Source organism: Semicossyphus pulcher, unplaced genomic scaffold (genome assembly GCF_022749685.1).
Source record: "Semicossyphus pulcher isolate SPU_LCO1_2020_fin unplaced genomic scaffold, fSemPul1.0.p SCAF_6, whole genome shotgun sequence".
NCBI lineage: Eukaryota > Metazoa > Chordata > Actinopteri > Labriformes > Labridae > Semicossyphus > Semicossyphus pulcher.
Window position 1 is genome coordinate 18,889,804 of NW_027211737.1, and position 21,828 is coordinate 18,911,631.

Consider the following 21,828-nt stretch of genomic DNA (forward strand, 5'->3'; position numbering starts at 1 on the left):
GTAGCGGCTGGTGCCTCCTCGGGTATCCGGTTTGAGGATTTTGGCACGGCAGGGCTTCCGTCCGTATTCGGCGCTTTACAGTGAAACAAAGTACCCTGTACATGTGCATTTGCGCTCGATATAATAATTTCAGACGTATTTTCGCATCGCTGAGGTATGTGGATGTGTATAGATCTATAATTAAATACAACATATATCAACAATATCGTGTTTATGATCGGAAACTTGCCTTTTTTTAGCCGACAAGCTAAAGCTTATTAGCCAAAGAGCTAGCCAGCCTTAGCTATCACAGTGCTAACATTAGATAGCTTACTATAGGAACGTTAGTGGTATGTCTGGTTTGTTGCTATAAATTGCTAAATTTTTCTTGTTGTCTTCATTCTATATATTCCCGTATTTATTTAGCCAACGATGTCTTCGGACGCATTAAAGAAGCGAAAGTCGAAGGTTCTCCGTAGTGAAGGAGGAACCCCAGAGATGAAGCGAGGTCGCGGAGAAGGGGACCAACAGGTAAGAGAGCACCGAGAGGAACCGGTTTAAGGCTACCAAAACAAATAGCAGAGGAGTTGCTTGGTGTTCTTCACACATTCTGGGCGATTACAGATCAATGGAATGCTTGGTTACGTCAAACCTATTTAAACACCTGGATGAAGGTCCTCATGTGATTTAAATTCTTTCTTGGTAAAAGAACCATAGAAGAAAATATCGGGTACCATATATATATATCCTCTCTTTCAAAGCCGTGTAATTTTACCAGAGGGAGCCCAAGTCAAATCAGGGCCGACGGTGGTGTCTAATGCTGTATATATTAACTTGGGTTTTTTTTTTTTTCAATTTCCAGGACGTGCGTGTGTATACCGAGGAGGTGGAGCTGGACAGCAGGGACCCTGAGCAGGACTACACACAGTATAAAGAGTCATGTGAGAGCCTGGCCACCCTCATGAGTGAGATACAGGATCTTAAAGCTAACGGAGCCAAGGAGGGGGTAAGAAGCAAACGCTGAGAATAAACTAGTAATTTCTAACTAATTTCATACTCAGTTTTGTCAGTATTAATTAAGCTTCAGACTAGTTAAACTCATCATGGTGATGAGTTGTCACTGTAGAAACAAGTACTTTCCCCCACTTCAAAAACATGGTACAGACAGTTTTGTTGTATTTTACTGAAAGTTGAATCTGTGTCATCACCATAATAATAAGGTCAAACTACTTCTGTCTGTTCTCAGTGTGCTGAGGTCGAGCAGAAACGAATGCAGAGCTGTATCCACTTCATGAACCTGAAAAAACTCAACCGTCTCGCTCACATGCGACTTAAGAGAGGCAGAGACCAGACACACGAGGTAACTCTCGCTTCAATCCGAAGTGTAGTCCAACATTTATGAGCTATATTAATAGAAATACCAGCTTGGGTAAAGTTCACACTAATCCTAAAAAAAAGTGCCGCCTCAGCTCCCTTTTGTGCTGATCAGGAGAGGCAAGTTGTGGTCCAAGCACATGGTTTCTACTTGCATCACCTAACTGTTTTTAGTTGCCTCTGTCAGCAAAGAATGCCTACGAGCCCCCAGGTTTGTTTTCGTTTAGAATATATTGATCCCCTTTCTAATCCTGCTCATTGATCCGTGTTCTTATTGCGTTCTGGTTCTGATTTTTGGCGCGTTATTTGCCGTGTATTTATTTGCGGGGTCATCAGGGTTATTGTGTTTGCAAACTAGCCTGTACCACTGTTTTTGTTGTTTCCTTTAGGCAAAGCAGAAAGTGGATGTGCTGCACCTTCAGTTACAGAACCTGCTGTATGAAGTTATGCATCTACAGAAGGAGATCAGCAAGTGTCTGGAGTTCAAGTAAGTACAATATATTTTGTTCTGCTTGAACTTTTTTTTGAGGATCTTTTAGAGTAATTACCTCCTAAAAGATCCTCAAAAAGAATAATTAGGTTTACAAAATGATCATGTGGTGTTGAATTCTTGAACATACTTCTAAAAAATGCTTGCCTTCGCAGTAATACATACAATAAACCCTACTTATATTGTAGTTTTCAGACACCAAATGCATCCCAAAATACCTCACTAACATGACTTTTCCCTGATGCAGGTCTAAGCACGAGGAAATAGACCTAGTGTCCGAGGATGAGTTCCACCAGGAGGCTCCACAGGAGATTTCCAGGCCTCATGTCACAAGAAATGATCCCCATCAGCTCACACTGGCACGACTGGACTGGGAGCTGGAACAGAGGAAGAGGTGTGCAGACTCGCACATAAGCACACCGATTTGTAGCATGATGAGCACAAAACACTCCAGATGTTTTTTCTTTTTTTGAGCACAAAGCATCCGTTAAAAGTTTTTGCTCTGATACAGGCTGGCAGAGAAATACAAGGAGTCACAGGCGACAAAGGAGAAGATTCAGAAGAGCATCGAAGTGAAGAAGGAACATCTGACAAGCTTGCAGCCAGGACTCAATGCCATCATGCAGGTATAAAGACTGTCTGGATGTCATATTGTAAAGGTTGTGAGGCTGGTGCGTGTTTTGAAAATGTTTTGTCCATTTTTAAGGATATTGATTTTTTTATTTTACATTTATTTGTTCATTTATATCTAAAGAAAAGTGTTCTGTGGACTCAAATTAATCCTTTGCCCTCATTAAGGTGCCCTCATAGGTGAAGGTTTTAACTGCTGTAACTGCATCAGTATGGATCCTGAATGACAGCATGATTAATGCTCTCTTCTTCTCCGCAGGCGTCTCTCCCTGTGCAGCAGTATCTGTCCATGCCTTTTGAACAGACTCAGAAACAGACAGAGATCGCCCGCCACCTGCCTCCACCTCTCTATGTCCTGTTTGTTCAAGCCAATGCTTATGGCCAGGCCTGTGGTAAATAATCATTAAATATATTGTATTTTTTTATCACAAAATTAAGTTTTTTGATGACTTGTGAGGCATCATTGTCAGTGATTTTTTTTTGTCTCCGACAGACAAGAACCTGACTGTCTCCATCAGCGGGGATGTGGATGAGGCTAAGGCCCTGTCCAAACCTCCGGAAGATTCCCAGGGTACAAACAAGCATTCAGCACACGCACATAGCACATATTATAACACAGTTACATTTTTTTTTGTACTCTATTTTGTTAAATATTTGAAGATGTTATATTTTTGAAAAATGCATCCTTAACAACTAAACAAATCCATAATATTAAGTTCTGATTTTGTCCAGATGATGAAAGCGACTCTGATGCAGAGGAGGAGCAAGAGAAAACGGTGAGTCTTAAACCTGGCTTCACTCCCAACACACCCACACTTCCTCACGTACACACACACACAGTTCCCCCCTCAGGTCAGCGAGTTCAGCGATTTCTTGACACGCCCGCCTGTGCAGCGGAAACGCAAACTGAATCCCTGAAGTCCTAGCTGTCACACATTGTGGTCTGACAGGTCGGGGAGCAGCAGCTATCGATTGCTTCCTGCCTCATGATGAGTGCCAACTAGGGGATTCTGGGAAATTTTCCCGAGAATGGCTAGGTGACTGTAACCCGAGCCCGCCTCAGGCATGCTCACTCAGCAGCACAACAAGTGCTCGTTTCTGTTGTCAGAATGTCTGCTGGGATGTTTTTCTAGATGTAAAGTACAAGTAATTTTTACGGACTCTTAGCGCCTGCGGATGACAGTTAATCAGAAACTCCTTCCAGCCCTCCCTTTGAACTGCAGCCTCAGTCTTGTATCTATAACAGTAGGAGGATAAAATGTCAGAGATGTTAAGTGACTATCATATTTCTCATGCGAGCTGCCGGAATATGATGCAAAGTTTATTTGATATGCCACAATGTCAAACACGCTCTTTGTTTTGCTGTCTTTCATCTCTTGTTTCCTCTGCTTTTTTCCCCCACCTGACAGAAGAGGAGAAGGCCGACTACAGGAGGCCAGCTGGATGACAAAAGACGAGAGATGCTGAAAAGGCACCCTCTGTCCCTCTGCTTGGACCTCAAGTGTAAAGGTAACTTGAGTCTAAAGTCTCATGACTTAAATGTCTGCTCAAAAGAGTCGTCAGAGCAAGTATTCACATGTTATCTGTATTACGTTCCCTGTAATGTAACTCTAACCCTACCAGATAGTATGTGTAAGAAAGTAAGCGTGACCCACTCTGCTTTGATGTCATGACACCACTTGACCCTCTTGTTCCCTCTGCTGGCAACAAAAGGAATAGTTTACAGAGCAAAGGGAGATCTGCATTGCAGGCGTAGCTCTTCCTAAAGGGGGGGGAGGGAGAGGTGAGAGAGCCGCTTGCAGCAGTGTTGGTCTGCAGCAGCAGCTACCACACATTGTAAGCACATTTTCTCATCTCTAACTTGTGCTTTTATTTCCAGTTCTTCCCCTCTCCCCTGTTATCTTCACTGCTGCCAGCTGCAGTATTCAGTTTACTGCAGTAAAGGCAAAACTTGAGCTGCGTAGATGTCTGTGATTGACAGAGTGACACCCATTTCACTGTGACTGCAGACAGTTGAGCTTTAAAGATGACCATCAGCATAGTATGTATCCCCTGGGTGCTGCTATCTTCCACCCTGACCACACCTCGTTATTGCTCTGTAATGCGCTGCAGAGTAAAGTAAACCCAGGGGGCCGCTCACTGTGAGGATTAATGAAAAGATAGAGGCTGAGGGGGTATTGACTTAAGCTAGTAATGGATTAGTTCATCACTGTGGTATCCGTCATGTCCCCACAGATGGCAGCATCCTTCATCTCTTCTTCTACTACCTGATGAATCTGAACATTATGACTGTCAAGACCAAGGTCTCCACCTCCACAGACCTGAACACAGCCATCAGCGCAGGGTGTGTATGGATTAAAGCATTCGTCTTCCTCTCCGTGTCCTTGACAGGAAAGTCTAATAATGTCTTCTTTTGCAGAGATCTGCTGAAATCGGAGACTCTACTCAGCTGCCTCTACACCAGCGACCACGGACGAGAAACACCCAACCCAGCTAACCGCTACCAGTTTGACAAAGTCGGGTGAGTGTCTTTATATTTAATCTAACAAGAGGATGTTTGGCCAATCACATTTATTAAATTTAAGCCGAATAAACCCGTCATTTCCTTTCAGGATTGTTTGCTTTGCTGATTATGTGGATGAGCTGGGACACCCCTACATGTGGGTGCAGACTCTGGGAGGACTCAATTTTCCCAAAGATTCTACAGAGGTGTGTTTTTTAAATCAAGATACATCCCGGTTAAGCTCAGTTAATTTGTGTTACAGCCTCATCATGTTGGTTGTTTTGATTTTCCAGGCTGTGCGTGTGGGCAGTTCCCTGAGTGCCAGCCAGATGGAGAGCACCATGAAGCTGCTGAGGGGACGAGTCCAGTCCCGCCTGGCTTTACAAAAACAGTTCGCCTCTTTAGGTACATGACATTAGCGACTACACATTTAGTAATCCTTTTAAAAGATGTAAGAAACCTTGTCTGAGATTGTTCTGGTTGTGTCCTCAGAGCACAGCATCATCCCCGTCTCCAGCGAGTGTCAGCACCTCTTTCCTGCCAAGATCATCTCCCGCTTAGCTCGCTGGAACACCATCACTCATGAGGAGTACATGGTATACATATATTAACATATTTTAAATCTACGGTTCTGAAATTATGCAACCATGAATACACCTCTTGCAGCACAAATTTGAGTGTGATATTTCTCTTTTTCGGTAGGATCTGCTGTACACGCGTCATGTGACGGATGCCGGGCTGGCGAAGGAGACTGATATGTACTTCATGGGTGTGGTGGAAAGAGGCACAGGTAAATATTTCGTACTGATGATAGATTCATCTAAGACTTGAGTTTATATTTCTGTTTTTTAAACCACCTGCCATGATCTTCGTATTCCTCAGCTCGTCTTCAGGCCGCTGTGGTGCTGAGTCCCCGTTACCCAGAAGTCTCTCCCCTGTTTTCCCTCTCTCTCAGCTGGAAGAGAGAGCGCAGTGGGCGCACTGACGACAACCTTCGAGTAGGACCAGTTTTCATTATCGATCGTTTACATTCAATAAGCTCTGTCGTTTTGTCTTTTCCAGGCTCTAACTGAACCATCTGTTCCTTTTTTTAGGCAATGGAGAGCGAGGTCAATGTGTTCAAAAATGAGCTGCAGGGACCACGTCCAGGACACCAGCTCCTGACCAATCAGATCTCCCGCCTGTGTGTCTGCCTGGATGTGTATTTGGAGACTGAAGGACAAGACGACGGCGTGGAGGGACCACGAGAGTTTCCCAGAGAAAAGATGTGCCTGCGCACTGTCAGGTACACAGTCATAAGAGCAATCAATAACCTTTTTAGGAACATTTGGTCATAAAATCTTACCACGTGTCTGAATAGATTTATCTCTGATACCTCTCTCTCTTTCTTTCTCAGGGGCCCGAATCGTCTGAAGCCGTTCAAGTACAACCATCCTCAGGGCTTCTTCAGTCACCGTTAACTCTGTATCCCCCTACATTCCCCCTTACTGTATTGTATAACTCTGAACTCCCTTAAGCGTACCTGTGTGACTCTTTGAAACACAATATCTGTTTTTTAAAGTCTTTATAACAGTTTGAAAATAAAAAAAAAACTTATTTTCTTGAATGAGTGTGAATCTGGTCTATTTACGGTTCTGTTGCATCTGTGCTTTGTTTTCCTGCTTCATCCCTCCGCCTTCCCCTCCGCCCTCACCTCTATCTGTGCTGCTCTATTTATAGGTGCAGTCTGCTCTACCTGATTATTATGCTGCTGTGGTTCAGTGCTACAGCGAGCTGAGTCATTTCCCCAGAGAGTCAGGTTCAAGGAAAATAATATTTGTGGGTATTGTCTAGCCTTTGACCTTTCATTTATCATGCTGGAGTCTGTGATTGAAGAAAACAGGTTGTTATTTAGGATACTGATACCTTTGTAATTTATGATCAGACTGCAGTATTCAGCAGAAGTGATTGCATGATTGTTTTCTTGCAAATCCAGCAGGATGTAACATGTTCCAGGCACGAATGCCTCCTGTATTTATGGTAAAGGATGTATATATTAAGAAGGCAAGGCCCCCTGCACTGAGTAATATTTAAAAAGTGAGTGAGGATTTTCAGTCTTTGATCGTTGACTTAAAAACATTCTTAAGCTACAAAGAGTAAAGTCTAGCTTTAGAAGTCCAGTTAGAATAAAGTCTTCCGATGGAACCGTTTAATTATCAAAGGGCTAAATAACTTCTTGTAATTACAAAGACTTTATATGATTCCATATGTGGTGAGTGCTTGGAGGGAATTTCAGTAAAAAGTTCAGAAAGTTTTCTTGTTGAAGTTGCATCCGAACTCATTTGCAAGAGAAAAGGAACCACCTTCCACCTGCTATTGTTCATGCTGTGGCGGTTGATGCCAATATAAAAAAAAACATCCATCAGATGCACCGAGATTGCATTTGAAGGCAACACTGACATCATGCCAGTAGAGAGCGTCTTTCAATGTCAGCTAAAGTGTGTCTAATGTCAGTGTCATAAATGATGTTTCTCAGTAGCACAACTGAATTAGTTATCAGTTTGGAAAAATGGACGACTTTCTCACCAGCTGCAGCACTCATTATTAAATCCTATTAAAAATGTAGCAACACCTTTTCTGTAGTCTTCTAAGAATAGCTCAAACACTCCTGCGAATCATTGAATGGTTGCAAATTTACATCCAGAGCTACTGATGATTCTTAACCCACTGCATAATTAATGCTAATGTTAATTATACATTTGAATGTGGGAGGGGTGGAAGGATTGTAAAATCACTGTTCGTGTGTGAACCTTCCTTTGTGCAGTGATGCATAGGTTTAAAATGGGAGTGAATCCGAGTGTATTCTGTGCGTGCCAGCGGCTCTGCTCCTGATTTATACATGAGCATGGTCTCTGGGACGTGAGGAAGGGTGCGGTGGCTGCTGTGGGTGAGTACAGCTCCCTCTCCTCAGCCGCAATGCAGTGCAGTTACACACAGCGTTTACCTTTCAGCCTCGCACCTCTGTGAGAGCGTTTATGACGCTCCTGCACGACGGTCACTTGAGGTCAACGTGCTGTGATTTCGTTTGCAGTGTGAACAGATGAAGAAAAGCCTATTGTGTTTGATTTTAAATTTTTTATTGATCCGTTTCATATTGCATATTCTCAGCAGTTTATACATAGCACAGTCATCTTTGTCCTAACATTGCAGACCAGAGGAGTGAGACACTGCAGCTTACCTGTCAGGAGAAGCTGCATTAAGGTGCGCAACAAGCAAAATTCAAGTCTTTCTTACAGGTGTATCAGTAAATATAATAGACATTTGTATCTGCTTAAATATGAATTTTATATATAATATCTGTCACAATCTTTAGCTTGATAATGTTTTGACATCTCTACCCTTGAATGCTCGTGTAGGTACAGCAGGCCTCTGTGGTCCCCGTCAGAGGGATTCAGTTTAATGCACTTGTTATTGATTAAGGGCAGTTATCACATTCAGGTAAAGAGTTTAGAGCATTCTGCATTCACTACAGTCATACATCAGAAGCATGGGGGGGGGTTGTAGTGGCCATACTTAAGGAGCAGGGGATTATTTGCTACAGAAACACTATTGCTTACATACCATCACCTGCTTTGTTTTTGGACATCACAATGCCCTTGCTCCTCCTTTTACTCCCTCATAGTTCTTTGGCATCTCCACCTCCTCTCCTCGTGCCTTGAAACGCAGCGTGCTGGTCTTACTTCTTTCCTTTCTCCTCCTTGCTCTCCTTGGCCTCAGTGCCAGAAGATTTCTCGGCCTTTCCTCCTTCACTCGCCTCCTTACTCTCTTCTTTACCAGCATCCTTCTTCTCCTCTGGCTTCTTCTCCTCTTTCTTGCTCTCTGCTTTCTCAGGTTCGGCTTTAGGAGCGGCCTTCTCCTCAGGCTTCTTCTCCTCCTTCTTGCCCTCTGTTTTCTCAGGCTGAGCTTTAGGAGCGGGCTTCGCCTCGGGCTCGGCCTTCTCTGATTTAGGAGCAGAGGGTTTCTCCTCCTTGGCGGGGGGAGCACTCTCTTTAGGCTCAGACTTGGGGGCAGGTTTGTCCTCTGCAGGCTTAGCGGCAGGTTTCGAAGAGTCATCGGTCTTGCTCTCTTTCTTCGTATCAGGTTTGTCTGCCTTCTCTTCTTTTTCCTTTGGCTCAGGTTTCTTCTCCTCCTTCACGGGTGGCTCTTTCTCCTTTTCCTCCTTGACAGGCTTCTCCTCTTTTTTCTCCTCTTTTGGGGTGTCTTTGGCTGCGGCAGGCTTGGCCTTCTCTTTCTCTGGAGACTTCGGTTCGGGGGTCTTGGGACGAGGAGATTTAGATTCAGGGGACTTTGACGCAGGTGATTTTGGTGCAGGTGACTTGGACTCGTCTCCTGCAGGAGATTTGACTGCAGGTGACTTGGCGGGTGATTTTGGCATCGGGGATTTGGCTGCTGGTGATTTCGATTCTGGAGATTTTTCTGGAGATTTCGATTCTGGTGATTTGACAGCAGGAGATTTAGGCTGAGGGGATTTTGAAGGAGGGGATGCAGCCTTTCCTGGAGATTTAGACTTCTCCTCCTCTTCCTCCTCACCGGCTTCCTCTTCTTCTCCCTCCTCATCCTTTTCCTCCTCTCCCTTATCTTCCTCCTTCTCTTCTTCTCCCTCTTCTTCTTCTTCCTTCTCCTTTTTCTCCTCTTCCTCACCTTCGCCCTCCTCATCTTTGGTTTCCTCACCTTCCTCCTCCTCATCTTCTTTCTTTTCCTCCTCTTCTTCCTCATCCGCCTCCTCTGTCACCTCCGTCACCTGGGTCTCATCGGTCTGCTCCTCCACGATGACGGTGTCAGAGATCTCCTCGCTTTTCACCTTAAAGTGGGAGGAAATTCTGCTCTCCATGTAAGAGTAGGGACTTCCTCCTGACACGAAGCGGTTCTCCTCTCCCTCCAGTAACTTCCTGTTTTTCAAAATAAGACACACAGTCAGAGAAAACAACCAACAACTTTTGACATTAAGAAGCCATAGAACCGATTTAAGTATGTGTGGTTTTAAAGCCTGACCAACCTATAAGCAGCAATCTCGATATCGAGAGCCATCTTCACATTCAGCAGCTCCTGGTAGTCTCTCAGCTGGCTCGCCATCTCCCATTTGGTGGTCTTCAGCTCGTTGTCCAGCTGATTGATCGTCTCCTGCAGAATGAAACAGGCATGAAAAGATGTGTGCAAATAAATGTGCATGATCAATAAGTGATGTTTGTGTAAATGTCCTGCCTGTAGTGAGTTGAGGTCATCATGGTGTCTATCTTCACTCTCCATGCGCTGCCTCTCCAGGGACTCCTTGGTTCCTCGGAGAGTCTCTAGCTCGATGGTGCGGCTCTGGAGCTGACGGCGGTACTCTCCGATCTCCTCCTGGGAGCCACGGATCGCATCCTGGTTTGTCCTCGCAGCATCGGACAGACGCTCCATGCGCACTGCAGAAATTAAATGCAGAGAAAAGTATACTAATGAGAAATCACATTTGCTGTTTCATCTATTTGTATTCTCTTTATCCTGGGTGATTTGACCGCTCCTCTATCATCAAGGCCTCACAGAGCAGACTGGGAGCCCTGCTAACCTTGACAGTGTCCATCTGTCAGTCAGGAGTCTGACTCAGCTCCCTGCCTAATAAAAGAATGAACGAGCCACTCTGCTGCAGTCAGCTGGACAGCACACACGCAGGGAAGGTCATCGCGTTTGCACCTTTCGCTGCTTGTATCAAGTCAGCATGCAGATGTACAGCGAGGGTCAATCTATAGCTCATTAAGTCTGTGACACGCAGCCAAACTGCTGTGCAGATAAAACTCTTCTTGATTGTCAAGTTGGTGGACCAGCACAAAGGTCAGCAGCTGTGTGCAGCCGATCTTGCATCTTCTTGCAGTATAATGATGAGGAGGATTCTTGCAGGGGATGAAACAGGATGATGTCTACGTTACTGCCTGAATTCATTATGTCTATCCATCATACCTGCATCTATAGCTTACTCCCATATCCTTATTTAACCCCAGCCAGGGGTTCAAGCACGAGCCAACTGATGAAGCATTTGGCTCTCTGACTTGTCCGCATACCCAAACAGTGACCTTGAAACAGCCTATCTGCTTTGAGGTGTAAAGGTTCAGGGTGAAAAGGGGTGCGCAGAACACATGGGGTGCAAGTGAGGAAACAGCAACTGTTCCTCACAGCTAAAGTGCTAATTAATCATGGTATCCTCTCAGTTTGCCATCTCACTCCTGCAGTGCTGGCTTTAAGCAACTGGTAACGATGCAGTCACAGAAAGGAGCACTATGTAAACTGGGGTCATTTTTTAAATCTTAATTTCTGTTTAGGTAATCTGTAATGACTTAGCTACTTTTGGTAATTGAACCTCTTCGGTATCTTAATATTTCTTTAAGTAAGAACGTATCTGTTAAACTGCAATAGAACAAGTTGGATTGATAAACTGTCGCAGTATTCAGGTTGTCAGAGTATGAATCCCAGCAGGGGTGTGACTTCAGCACCATGGACAGAGAACAAGCGCATCATTTCTTACTGAAAAGTGTACACGAAAATTTCACTGTGATTTATAAACTTAAATATTTTTAAAACAGCCATTTTTTTTTTTACCTAACTCACCTTTGAACCATTCCTCCGCGTGCGTTGAGCTCTTGGATGCGTGGGTGTCCAGCTGCGAGCGGATCTCTCGCAGTGCGCCGGTGACGTCCGTCTTCAGCGAGTCTCGCAGATCAAAGCTCACCTGCGCGCCCTGAATCTGCGCGAGGAGCTCCGCCACCTCTTCCTCGTGGTTTTTCTTCAGAAAAGCGTCTTCCTCCTCCAGGGCACGGAGCTTCTTGTCCAGCTCCAGTCGCGCCAGCCGGCACTCCTCAACATACTTCTTCATGGTGCGAGCGGCAGCCTCCACCTCCTCGCGGTTTCGCGCCTCATCCTCCAGCCTGACCCGCAGGTGCTGGATGTCCTCCTCCAGGTGCTCGTGCTCTAGAGCTGCGCGAGCCTTCTCTCCTGTCAGCTGCTGCAGGAGACCCCTCAGGTCTCCCAGCTCACGCTCGTAGTGCTCCCCAATTGAGGAGCGCCCGGCCTGGTTCTGCCGCAGAGCCGCCGCTTCCGCCTCCAGGTTGCGGTTGTGCATCTCCAGGTTCCGCACCTTGTCGATGTACCCGGCGAACCGATCATTCAGAGTCTGCAGGATCTCCTTCTCGCTTCTCCGCGTCATGTCGCCATTGTAGGTCTCCAAGCTGTCGGCGGAGGACGGCTGGCTGTAGGTGAGGCGGCGGCGCTGGGAGTGGAAGCCGCTGGAGGTAACAGAGGCAGGCCGAGCCTTGCGGTACGAGCCCGGGCCGAAGAAGTGTTGCTCTACCGTGTAACTCATGGTGAGTGGACGGAGAAGGACTGACTGCAGCAGGAGGGGCAGCGCGCGCTTATATAGGAGGGAGGGAAAACTCACGAGTCAGCACGAGCCCACACTTCGTTTAAAGAGATATCTGTGCTTCGGAAAACTACAGTCTGCGCAGAAATAGCCTACAGCCTTTTCAGTCGAATCACTGGCACTTTTTTGATGATTTTTGTTTCCACTGAAGGTGTAAATGAGGCTAATTAAAGCTACAAACATAAACGATGGCATTATAGCGTTTTAAATATATCAGAAGCATCACTTTTCACAAGGTGTAGGCTACATGTATAAAAGAATGCTGGGCTAAGGCCTGTGTGTTAAATGGTTGGGACATGCTGTACACTTTCAGTGATCATGGCTCTTTAAAAACAGTCCTGGTGCATTATTGATATTGAAAGTTTTAAATAATTTGATTATATTTTCTTTTGTGTGTACTGTGGCTAAAGTCGGTGTTAGCTGATAGTGAGGATGTGCAGTGTGTTCTGCTGATGCTCTCTGTGGCTTCAGTGCTGCAGTGTGAGTTTGCAGATCCATGCCAACCCCCAGGGGACTCAACTTAACTGCTGGGCCATTGACAGGCTCTCTCTCTATACCTCTCTCTACACACACACACACACACACACACACGGTGTGTTTCTCTTCTTATACTTAAGATGTCACTAATCATCTCTTAGTGTCTGCTTCTTATCATTGCTGCATGAAATGTGACAACACAGAACAGAAGCAGAAATAGTAACTTAAATTGCTGCCAAATCAGGATACCTACTGCTCTATGATGATACAGCATTCACACACACACACCAAACCGAGCTGTCTGTCTGTTCTGTTGATCTAAAACGCGTCTGCCCGAAGAAGAGAACCACAGCACGTATTGATTTCTCAAACTCAGGGTGAATGAGTTTACTCTGCGTACCTTAAAGGCCCAGAGCAGGATTGTTCCTAAGTCTTTCCCCTGAGATGTATGTTGTAAATTAGATGGATCAGCACACACTCATTCCTCTGTATCAGCCCTTCTTCATCCCTGTGAACATGTGTGTCGTCAGCCTTATGACACCCAGGGGACCGTGCAACGCCCAAGCCCTCCGCCTGTCCTCCAGCAACTGTCATGTCTGTTTAAGGTCCTCAAAGGTGAAGTTTTATATTCTGTTCACGCAAATGTCCTCAAATCCTTATGCATGCAATCTTACATGTTTGAGGGTGAGGGTCATGCAGGACAGAAATGACATGTGTCACACACCCTGTCTGCACTATAGCTTCATGTTTTATAGATGAGGATGACTCTGCAGCGTAGGCAAGAATCAGTTGTGATGTTATGAGGATCTGATGTTCAGCACACAGTAGCTCATGTTCCCCAATTCCTTGTTATTTGAACCAACTGTATGCAGCTGAAGTCTACAGAAAAAAAGACTCACACTTTCTTAATCTGTGTTAGAATAAGCCTGCTGGAGATTTTTAGGGGTCAAGTTTTGGGATTATCATCACGAGTGATTGTTGAAACCTATTCTTATGCTACTATTGCTTGTTAGCCAAAATGAGATGCAAGGCCGAACACGACTTCCAAATGATGAATGAGGGAACACCATAAAGGAATAACAACAGATCAGGCAAATCCCTCAAAAGAACACAATCTGCACTTCAATGATGAAATGGGTGGATTTCTCGCAGTAAAAACTTCACACATACCATTTAATTTAAGTTAGAGGTCTTGCCATGTGAATGACATGGGGAGAGGGACAGCAGAATAGGAGGCGGGAGGCTCCTGCCATGTAATGACCTTGTCCTTGAAGGGAAGGATGGATAGAGAAAGAAGATGCAGTTAGACGGAGAGATAGAAAATAGCAGGATCGATACAGAGGAAAATGTCACAAAACAGCTGAATGCAGCTATAGGGAGAAAAAAGACATGGGGATTAAGATGGAAATATATCTTTCGGTGTGTATGTGAGTGTACATGGTGCAGGGGATAGATGTCAGGAGCTCCCCTTGTTATTTCCATAGTGGGAGCCTATATTTAGAGCTTTCTGTGATCTGAGACAATGAGAGAAAAGAGGAGCAGGGAGGTTGTGCTAAAGGCAGACAATGAAGGTTGCAGACAACAGGAAGCCAGATGATGCATTGATGAAGGGATGACAGAGACTCAGATGGAGGGATGAGAAGACAGGAGAGGAGTGGACCGGGTGAGAATAGAGGGGGTCACCTTGGGAGGGACAAATAGAAAAATGGCTGTTCTGGCAGTCTCAAGGATGACTCAGCTGTAATCCAATTAAGGCCTTGGATAGTGTTTATGTGCATTAGATCTGCATGTGTGTGTGTTTCTGTGAGTGTGTGCATTTGTTTGTTGCACTCATGGTAGCATATGCTGATTTCTGTAAGGAGACAGCCATCACGCATGAGTCAAACTGGATACATTAAGCATTTCCCATTACGTGTCTGTGTGTTTAATAGGCGGGTTATAAAGCTAATGACCTAAAACAAACAGAAGAGGCGCCTCACAGTTTGATACGAAAATTCTAATGACTGAAGTTTCCAGAACACACCTGAACTCGGCTCTGTCGCAGCACCATCTGCAGGACAGTTAGCGTACTGCATGTGCTATACCCTGTTTAGTCCACAGGGGGCAGCAGAGCCCACTGCAACAATACATTCACTAATGTTTACTTCCTGTGTTAGCTTCCCTGTGACAAACGAGGGAAAGTTCAAACCAAATAGCTCTAACTTTCTATAAAATAGCGATGCAATGTCGAATAAAAGGAACCCACAACTTGGTTTATTAGGTAGATGGATCCAGGAAAACAACGAGTTGGTAAACAAATGGAGGGTAAGTAGTTAGCAGCTAACTGTTTGGTCTTTCTAACGTTTAATGTTCGCCTCTACAACATTATGAAGGGATATAACGTTAGTTCAGCATTATATAACTCTGTCACATAACTCTAAACACAAAGCGTCATCCACCTTTGTGTTTAAAGTATTGTTTTTTATAGGCGTACGGCAAATAATGATTAATTACCAGAAGTTGAAGACGGACTCATACAGCTAAATGCCATGTATAAAATGCAATATAGTTTTACTTCACTTAAATACAGGAGTATTGGCAGAAAAATGTAGGCTTCTTAAAGTATCAAGAGGAGTTCAATATGCACAGTGGCTCCTGTTTTCCCCCCTATTATTAAATTACTATATACAGCTGCACTAACATGCAATCAATATTTCAATTTTGTGGTTTGTTAAGGTGGAGCATATTTGATATAATTTATAAACAGTTTGGGAGTGTTATCTATATACATTAAAACAAAACTGATAATATGTTGTGTTTGTACAGTCGTTTTTGAGAGGTAATTTATTATATGTAATTACTGTAGTGAAGCAAAAAGTGCCACATCCCTTCTTGATTAAAGTGTTGCTTAAAATGCAAATACTACTTTCTGTACATCTAAATTGCTTTAAGTCACTTACTTTATTGTCTCAACAGCAAGACGGAGGAGGTGATGCCTCGACCCCAGACCAGAACCAGACCAATCTGAGATGGTGTTGCTCTGAGTTTCACAAACTTTTAAGGAAAATACAAGGTGTTACATCTCCTAGACATGAAAAAGCTTTATTTGCTGAAGTCTTGAAACAAGCTCTTACCCTTATGCAATTTATTTCTCCATGTCCCACTCTTGCAGGTATCCCTCCTCTTGCAGATCACACACAGTTGGAGTTGACAGTGGTGTACAACGCCTGTGTGTGCTCTACTGCTCAGTCTCAGTTTTCAGAAGCCGAGCTTCTGCTCACACAAGCCACAGAGAGAGGTAGGCCCGTCCTGTGAAATGATATCAAACCCACAGAAGCAGAAAGTTTATGACATTTGAAAGGGTTGCTCAACTTTGACTTTTACAGTCTGCTCTTGTTCTCTACAGCTCTACAGATGAGCGGATATAATCACGATGCTTCAGACCCTCCTGTGTTTTGGAGAACAGTTTTCAAATCAGTAGAAAATCAAGCAAACTCCTGTGTGCTGAACCTGCTCTGTCTGCAGTGGGCAGTATGGCTGGCCACCTGCCAGCTAAACACTATACAGGAATTTAAGGTGAGAATCTCTCTGTGGGCTGTATCATCACCTAAGAAGTAAAGTGTTTTTTGAAGGAATATCTATGCATTTAGCCAAGTTTGTTTGGGATAAAAAGTTAGCTGTGTTCCAGCTTCTAGTGTAAACTAAAATCCACGGCTGTTTGTTTATAATTTAGCCAACCAGAAGGTTATGTCATATGGAAATTAGCCCTTTTAAAGAAATCAAAAGCTATCATACTCTTCATGTTGCTTGTTGTGTTGCCTCCTACCAACTATCAACTGTTGGATTTGTTCTCTGAGCCCACTGAGGAAATAATTATTTTTGTAGTTTCTTCTTTGTTGGGTCTGAGTTAGAAAGAATAACATCAACATCAATCGACCAGTCAATTAATTTGTAAAGCGGCAAATCAAAACAAAAGTTATCTCATGACACTTTACATGTAGAGCAGCTCCAGATCATAGTTACAATATTATTTACAGAGACCCAAGTAAATCCAACATTGGAGAGCACAAGGCGACAATGGCACACAAAAAAAGGCAGAAACCCAGAGCAGAACCGGACTGTAGGTGTATCTGGCTTGATGGTTTTGGTAAGAAGAGAAAAAAATAGAGAATTAGAGAGGGAGAAATTCTGACAGATACAGAGGGAGACAGCAACAATAATAAAAACAATAACAACTGTGAAAATAATGCTAACTTTTTAAAAACAATTCTAAAGAGTACAATTTCCTTTTTCTTTCTTTCTTTCCTCTCTGCCCACAAAAATTAAAATGTTTATGTGCAGGGCACAGGGTAGCTCAGTTGGTAGAGCATGCAACATGTCCTCTCTTAAACACCAGCCCTTGGCCCCTTGGTGCATGTCATCCCCGCACTCTCATCCCTGAATTTCCTGTCTATCTTTAGCTGTCCTGTCAAATAAAGGCTATGCCTAATAAAATCTAATATATCTATAATAAAAAATGTTTCCTTGCATGCATGCTACTGGTTCCAGTTCCCAACTTCAGGATAGTACAGGCCTGACCTTGAATTTTACATACTTTATACTTTATTGTCCCTGTTGGGAAATTCGTCTTGGACTACAATGCTATACACATATAGCTGCCCCCATAATGGTGATACTAATACTAATTATTATAATGCTAAAAATAAAAACAAGGAAGCAGTATCTGTTATGTGAACATGACAGTATCAGGAAAAAAAACACTACAACTGAGTGTCATTGTCCCGTGATGCAGGATGAGCTCTTCTCTCTGGTTGAGGCACTTTCTACTGGACTTGAGGATGACAGGAGGAATAAGGCGGGGGGAAAGTCCTCTGCTATTCCACTACTCATGATGGACCCGAGACGTCTCTCTGAATTACTGCATATCTGCACTCTCATTGCACAAGGTAAGAAACGTCAGGTCTTTTAATACATGTCTAAGGACATTATACAGTTTATTGTAACCTTACTAAAATATTGTATGTAGCTTCAGCAATGTGTTAATGTCGTGATTGCTGCACTGTGGTATCGACACAAATGTTTCATCTTATTGTCAAAAGAGGGCAGGGGCAGACAATCTGAATCCAGCTGATGTGTTCGGCCATGTGTTTGAAAGCTGATACTCAGAGTTGACTTTTTAAATAGAAGTACATTTTGGGCCAATATGATTGAGTTTGTCCAAAGTCCAAGAAAATGTCATATAGAAATATTTCTTTAAGCTGAACACAAAGGTTTATGACAGTAATTTATTAATAGACTCCCTGTGTTTGTAGTATTGAGTAATTGATCCTGTGCTCTGTATGTTTCATTAAGGTGCAGAAAGGTTGAGTGAAGGTCAGAGTACAGAAGCACTGTCTGACCTGCAGACAGCTTCCTCCCTGCCTGCTCCCAGAACTCTAGTGGCACACACGCACCTCCTGTCAGGCTCCTGCCTCTCCCATATGGTAACAAACACAGAGAGGGTCAACACATACAAACAGAAAATGAGCATGCAGCATGCATGCATAAAAAGAGCTTTGTGCATTTGTATGCAGTTACAGCAAGGTTGTATTTACATTTGTCTCTAGAGTCGCCCCCAGATGGCATTGCAGTGTTACAGGAAAGCACTAGAGACAGACTCACAGTGTACATGTGCTCTGTACCAGAGCATGCTCATCTACAGACAGCTGGGCAACACACAGGCTGAGATACAAGCTCTCAGCCTGCTGCACTCAGTGAGTAACACAAGCATACAGGGGAAGCAGAAAAAGATACAAAGTGTCTGTATAATGTTTGTCTTGTAGATGTAGAGACATTACACCTATTCATGTTAGTGTAGGCCTGCGTACTGAAACATGAAACCTCTCTTGTGCCACAGACTTTGATGTTGCCCTGTGCCACAGAGCCTGCTCTGCCTGGTACTCATCTCCTCTCCCCGTCTTTAATGCTCCGTAGCCAATCACTGAGCAGGCTGCTCTCAGTTCCCTCTACCCTCTCTGTCCTTCACAGTCTGGCCCTGAAGTGTGTGCTCCATGGGAGGTGAGAAGACCTGAACAGAGCTCTTTTTTTACTAGCATCTGGCCTTAGTTAAATCTAGAAAATGTAGATGCAGAAGACAATAAGAGACTCCTTGTTCTCACTGTGGTTGTTTAATGGGTGTGGTTGCTGTTTCTTTAGGGTGTCAGAGGGCGTGGAGTATTATTTGGACCTGCTGGCTTCGCTCCACTCAGAAAACCAACATGCAGTAAGACTGACCTTTGAGCTCTGAGCAAAGAGCTTTGGATTTATATTTTTGCGTACTTCACACTAATCTCTGTGAAGTCATAATGTATTTGAACATTTTGATTGACATCTATGTGCTGTATGTCTGTCTCAGGTGCAGGTTGAGGCCCTGCCCCTCCCCAGGTTACCAGAGCTTTACCTCGAGGCCGGAGCTGCCTTGCTCATGGCCCAACGGCCCGCTGATTGCATGGCGCTGTGTGATGAAGTCATCAGCACTACACTGGCGCTGCTGCCGGAGAGGGTTGTGTTGGAAGAGCCGGAGAAGTGTGAGGCTGAGAGCAGAGGGGGTGCAGAGGGTGAGGACAGGGGGGAGATGCTGCTGTGGGCCGGGGCTGCCTACCTCCTCCAGGGTCACTGCCACTCTCACCTTAAAGACTGGAAACAAGCTGTGACACACTACACAAGGTCTGTCACATAACTTTATTTACATTTCTAGGATAATAAACAAACACATGAGATTGTTCTTTGCATTACAGGTGTATCAACCTGCTGGTGAGGGTACGCTTTAAAAAGAGAGGTGGGTATTTTTGTGATGTTTTTTTATGCTTTGCAGTGAAGTAGCTCTTTTTTATGCATCTTACAGCTACTATTTTGTTGTGTGTGTTATCCATAGACTGTATAAATAAGGTTTTATCTTTGATTGTTAAATTACAGGTCTCCAGCCACAGGTCCCCAGTGCAGATATGGTTTGTAAGCAGGGATCAGATCTGTGTATTCTTCAGAGGTTAAAGGGTCTTTCACTAGCTGGTCGTGGCATCAGCTTCAGCCAGACAGACCAGCTGAGAGAGGCCCTTAGAGACCTCCAGCTCAGCCTGCAGGCCCTCCCAGGTATGCACACAAAAGCTGTAACTTAATGATATATAAAGATAAGATTGTTGCTTAAGCACTGCTGCAAGGACAATACTGTAGTGACATTACTCTAGATTGATGTGTCCTTTTGTTATATGTCATGATGCTGTCTGTCCTCTATTTTAGAGTGTAGTGGTGCAGGGCTGTGGTGTGGGGAAGTCCTATGGAGGCTTGGCAGGAGATCAGAGGCAGCAGCTTGTTGGGAAAAAACCTGGAGCTTAACTACACAATCCTCGGAAGAGTAAGATGCTGTCATTCTTACAGTATATTCACTGTATTTGCTAAGATTGTGTTTTATACTGTGAGTTTGTCATTTAGTGTGTGCCACAGTTCATCTGTGTACAGCTCTTAATGCATCAGTGTGGGGTAGTGGGATTTGATTGTACATGCCACATGTAGAGGAGATCAGGACACTAAAACTAGTGTCATTAAAGTGTTCATGATAGCAGTAGAGGATTTACTGACAACTCTGTCATATACTCAGTGCTTGACTTCACATATCCTGCTATAAGGAGGATCTGCTACAAGTAGAATTTGATGAGAGCTGTTAAGATACTACTTCATTCTGGATTGCTTAGGTTGATCCTTATAAGTATAAAATATTGTTACCCAGCCCCTCATGTGATGATGGAATGTGTTGATTGATGTGAACACAGAAGCATCTCTAACCAATCATAATGGTTTTTATTCAAAGTGCACACTGATGCCATCCACAATTTTCTGCCATTTCAAATTAAAGCAAAACTATAAGGCACAAACAATTGTTGTACGTATGCTGTAAAAGGTAACATAAAATAAACAGACCTTTAACATTGTCAAGTGGATGTATATGGCCCAACCATGAGAAATGTAACATTTCAAGTGGTCACCACAGTCCATGGTATAGATTGGTAAATTACTGACACATTATTAAAATATAAAAACTTGAATGATTTCAATTGTTAGTTTGCACCTTATGCAATGCATCTATAAGGGACAACTTTTTTACATGTGTGTATATTGACTGTCTTCAGCAGAGGACACGTTTCCCCCACACATAGCTTAAATGTAAACAGGGAAGCTAAAATCAAATCGACAGTGCTGTTAAAGTGTATATAACAACTTCAACTGGTTAGATCTAGACACACATTGAATATAGTGTACCATATACAAACACATTTTTCTGGGAAAATTACTTAAACCTCGGGGTAGTTTAATCAGTCTATTGTTGCTCTATAAGGATGCCTCCTTGTTGCAGGAGTCTCTCTGTGTATCTACATGAACCTCAGACTGGCCCTTTGTTGGACTCCACAGCGCTGCGCCACAGAATAAAGGAACTTGGACCTATCACTTACTGAACAGGATCAACTTTCTCTGGCCTGTGAACTGAAACCCATACCCACGACAACCATGTATCTGCTGAACAGTTAAATAAAAGATCTTTGAAAAGAACTTCCGACTGATACTTCAATATTTGGTTATGCTTTTCAAGATAAAGCACTTTACATACTACTTGGGAAGATAGACATGAGTTAATGCTTCATCTTAGACGATTCATTGAACAAAAAACGCATACAGTAATTTGCACTGTTGTTTATCTCCATGCTGTTATTGTCAAGAGTAAAAGACCGATTTCTGTTCTGCTCTTCAATATCAACGCGGTACACATTAATTGGATGACAGAAGTTCGGTGACGGGCTTCAATGACCAATAAGAGAGAAGTTGATGAAAATAGAAACGCCCCACTCCTTTGTAACTGGCCAAATTTTCGCAATATTCACGTTGACGTCAGACTTTATGTTCTCTCATTGGTTCCGGTAGTTGATGCGCAGCCTCCAGCCA

General features: G+C 43.8%; 3 protein-coding genes across 3 annotated transcripts; 2 read left to right on the forward strand and 1 right to left on the reverse strand.

Annotated features, from left to right (window-relative positions):
* Positions 1–66: 66 nt before the first annotated feature.
* Positions 67–6,582, forward strand: thoc5 (THO complex 5). The gene is made up of 20 exons (XM_069683080.1): positions 67–154; positions 406–510; positions 842–985; positions 1,226–1,339; positions 1,743–1,840; positions 2,091–2,237; positions 2,355–2,469; positions 2,733–2,865; positions 2,967–3,044; positions 3,206–3,249; positions 3,883–3,982; positions 4,709–4,817; positions 4,893–4,994; positions 5,086–5,182; positions 5,270–5,381; positions 5,469–5,572; positions 5,679–5,766; positions 5,859–5,974; positions 6,071–6,261; positions 6,373–6,582. Exons 2-20 carry the CDS (start codon positions 412–414, stop codon positions 6,434–6,436), a joined length of 2,055 nt encoding a protein of 684 aa, XP_069539181.1. The 5' UTR covers positions 67–154; positions 406–411; the 3' UTR covers positions 6,437–6,582.
* A 2,015-nt stretch (positions 6,583–8,597) lies between these two features.
* Positions 8,598–12,345, reverse strand: LOC138610721 (neurofilament medium polypeptide-like). The gene is made up of 4 exons (XM_069683525.1): positions 11,595–12,345; positions 10,218–10,417; positions 10,012–10,136; positions 8,598–9,904 (listed from the first exon to the last, which is right to left on the reverse strand). The coding sequence occupies exons 1-4, from the start codon at positions 12,343–12,345 to the stop codon at positions 8,692–8,694; spliced, it is 2,289 nt and encodes a 762-aa protein (XP_069539626.1). The 3' UTR covers positions 8,598–8,691.
* A 2,743-nt stretch (positions 12,346–15,088) lies between these two features.
* fancg (FA complementation group G) lies at positions 15,089–21,404 on the forward strand. The gene is made up of 14 exons (XM_069683479.1): positions 15,089–15,183; positions 15,835–15,931; positions 16,031–16,156; positions 16,265–16,434; positions 17,651–17,804; positions 18,211–18,341; positions 18,465–18,611; positions 18,755–18,915; positions 19,054–19,120; positions 19,253–19,563; positions 19,635–19,675; positions 19,813–19,986; positions 20,134–20,248; positions 21,245–21,404. Exons 1-14 carry the CDS (start codon positions 15,103–15,105, stop codon positions 21,342–21,344), a joined length of 1,875 nt encoding a protein of 624 aa, XP_069539580.1. The 5' UTR covers positions 15,089–15,102; the 3' UTR covers positions 21,345–21,404.
* Positions 21,405–21,828: the final 424 nt, after the last annotated feature.

What these genes read in the sequence shown, in the direction of transcription:
- thoc5 (XM_069683080.1), top strand. Translation starts at nt 412, where the DNA reads ATGTCTTCGGACGCATTAAAGAAGCGAAAGTCGAAGGTTCTCCGTAGT. An exon ending in ACCTCCGGAAGATTCCCAGG is followed by an intron (nt 3,045 to 3,205) that starts GTACAAACAAGC and finishes GATTTTGTCCAG; the next exon opens with ATGATGAAAGCGACTCTGAT. An exon ending in TGTGGTGGAAAGAGGCACAG is followed by an intron (nt 5,767 to 5,858) that starts GTAAATATTTCG and finishes CGTATTCCTCAG; the next exon opens with CTCGTCTTCAGGCCGCTGTG.
- LOC138610721 (XM_069683525.1), bottom strand. Translation starts at nt 12,345, where the DNA reads ATGAGTTACACGGTAGAGCAACACTTCTTCGGCCCGGGCTCGTACCGC. An exon ending in CGCGGAGGAATGGTTCAAAG is followed by an intron (nt 10,418 to 11,594) that starts GTGAGTTAGGTA and finishes TAATTTCTGCAG; the next exon opens with TGCGCATGGAGCGTCTGTCC. An exon ending in ATCGAGATTGCTGCTTATAG is followed by an intron (nt 9,905 to 10,011) that starts GTTGGTCAGGCT and finishes TTTGAAAAACAG; the next exon opens with GAAGTTACTGGAGGGAGAGG.
- fancg (XM_069683479.1), top strand. Translation starts at nt 15,103, where the DNA reads ATGTCGAATAAAAGGAACCCACAACTTGGTTTATTAGGTAGATGGATC. An exon ending in ACTTTTAAGGAAAATACAAG is followed by an intron (nt 15,932 to 16,030) that starts GTGTTACATCTC and finishes CCACTCTTGCAG; the next exon opens with GTATCCCTCCTCTTGCAGAT. An exon ending in ACACTATACAGGAATTTAAG is followed by an intron (nt 16,435 to 17,650) that starts GTGAGAATCTCT and finishes CCCGTGATGCAG; the next exon opens with GATGAGCTCTTCTCTCTGGT.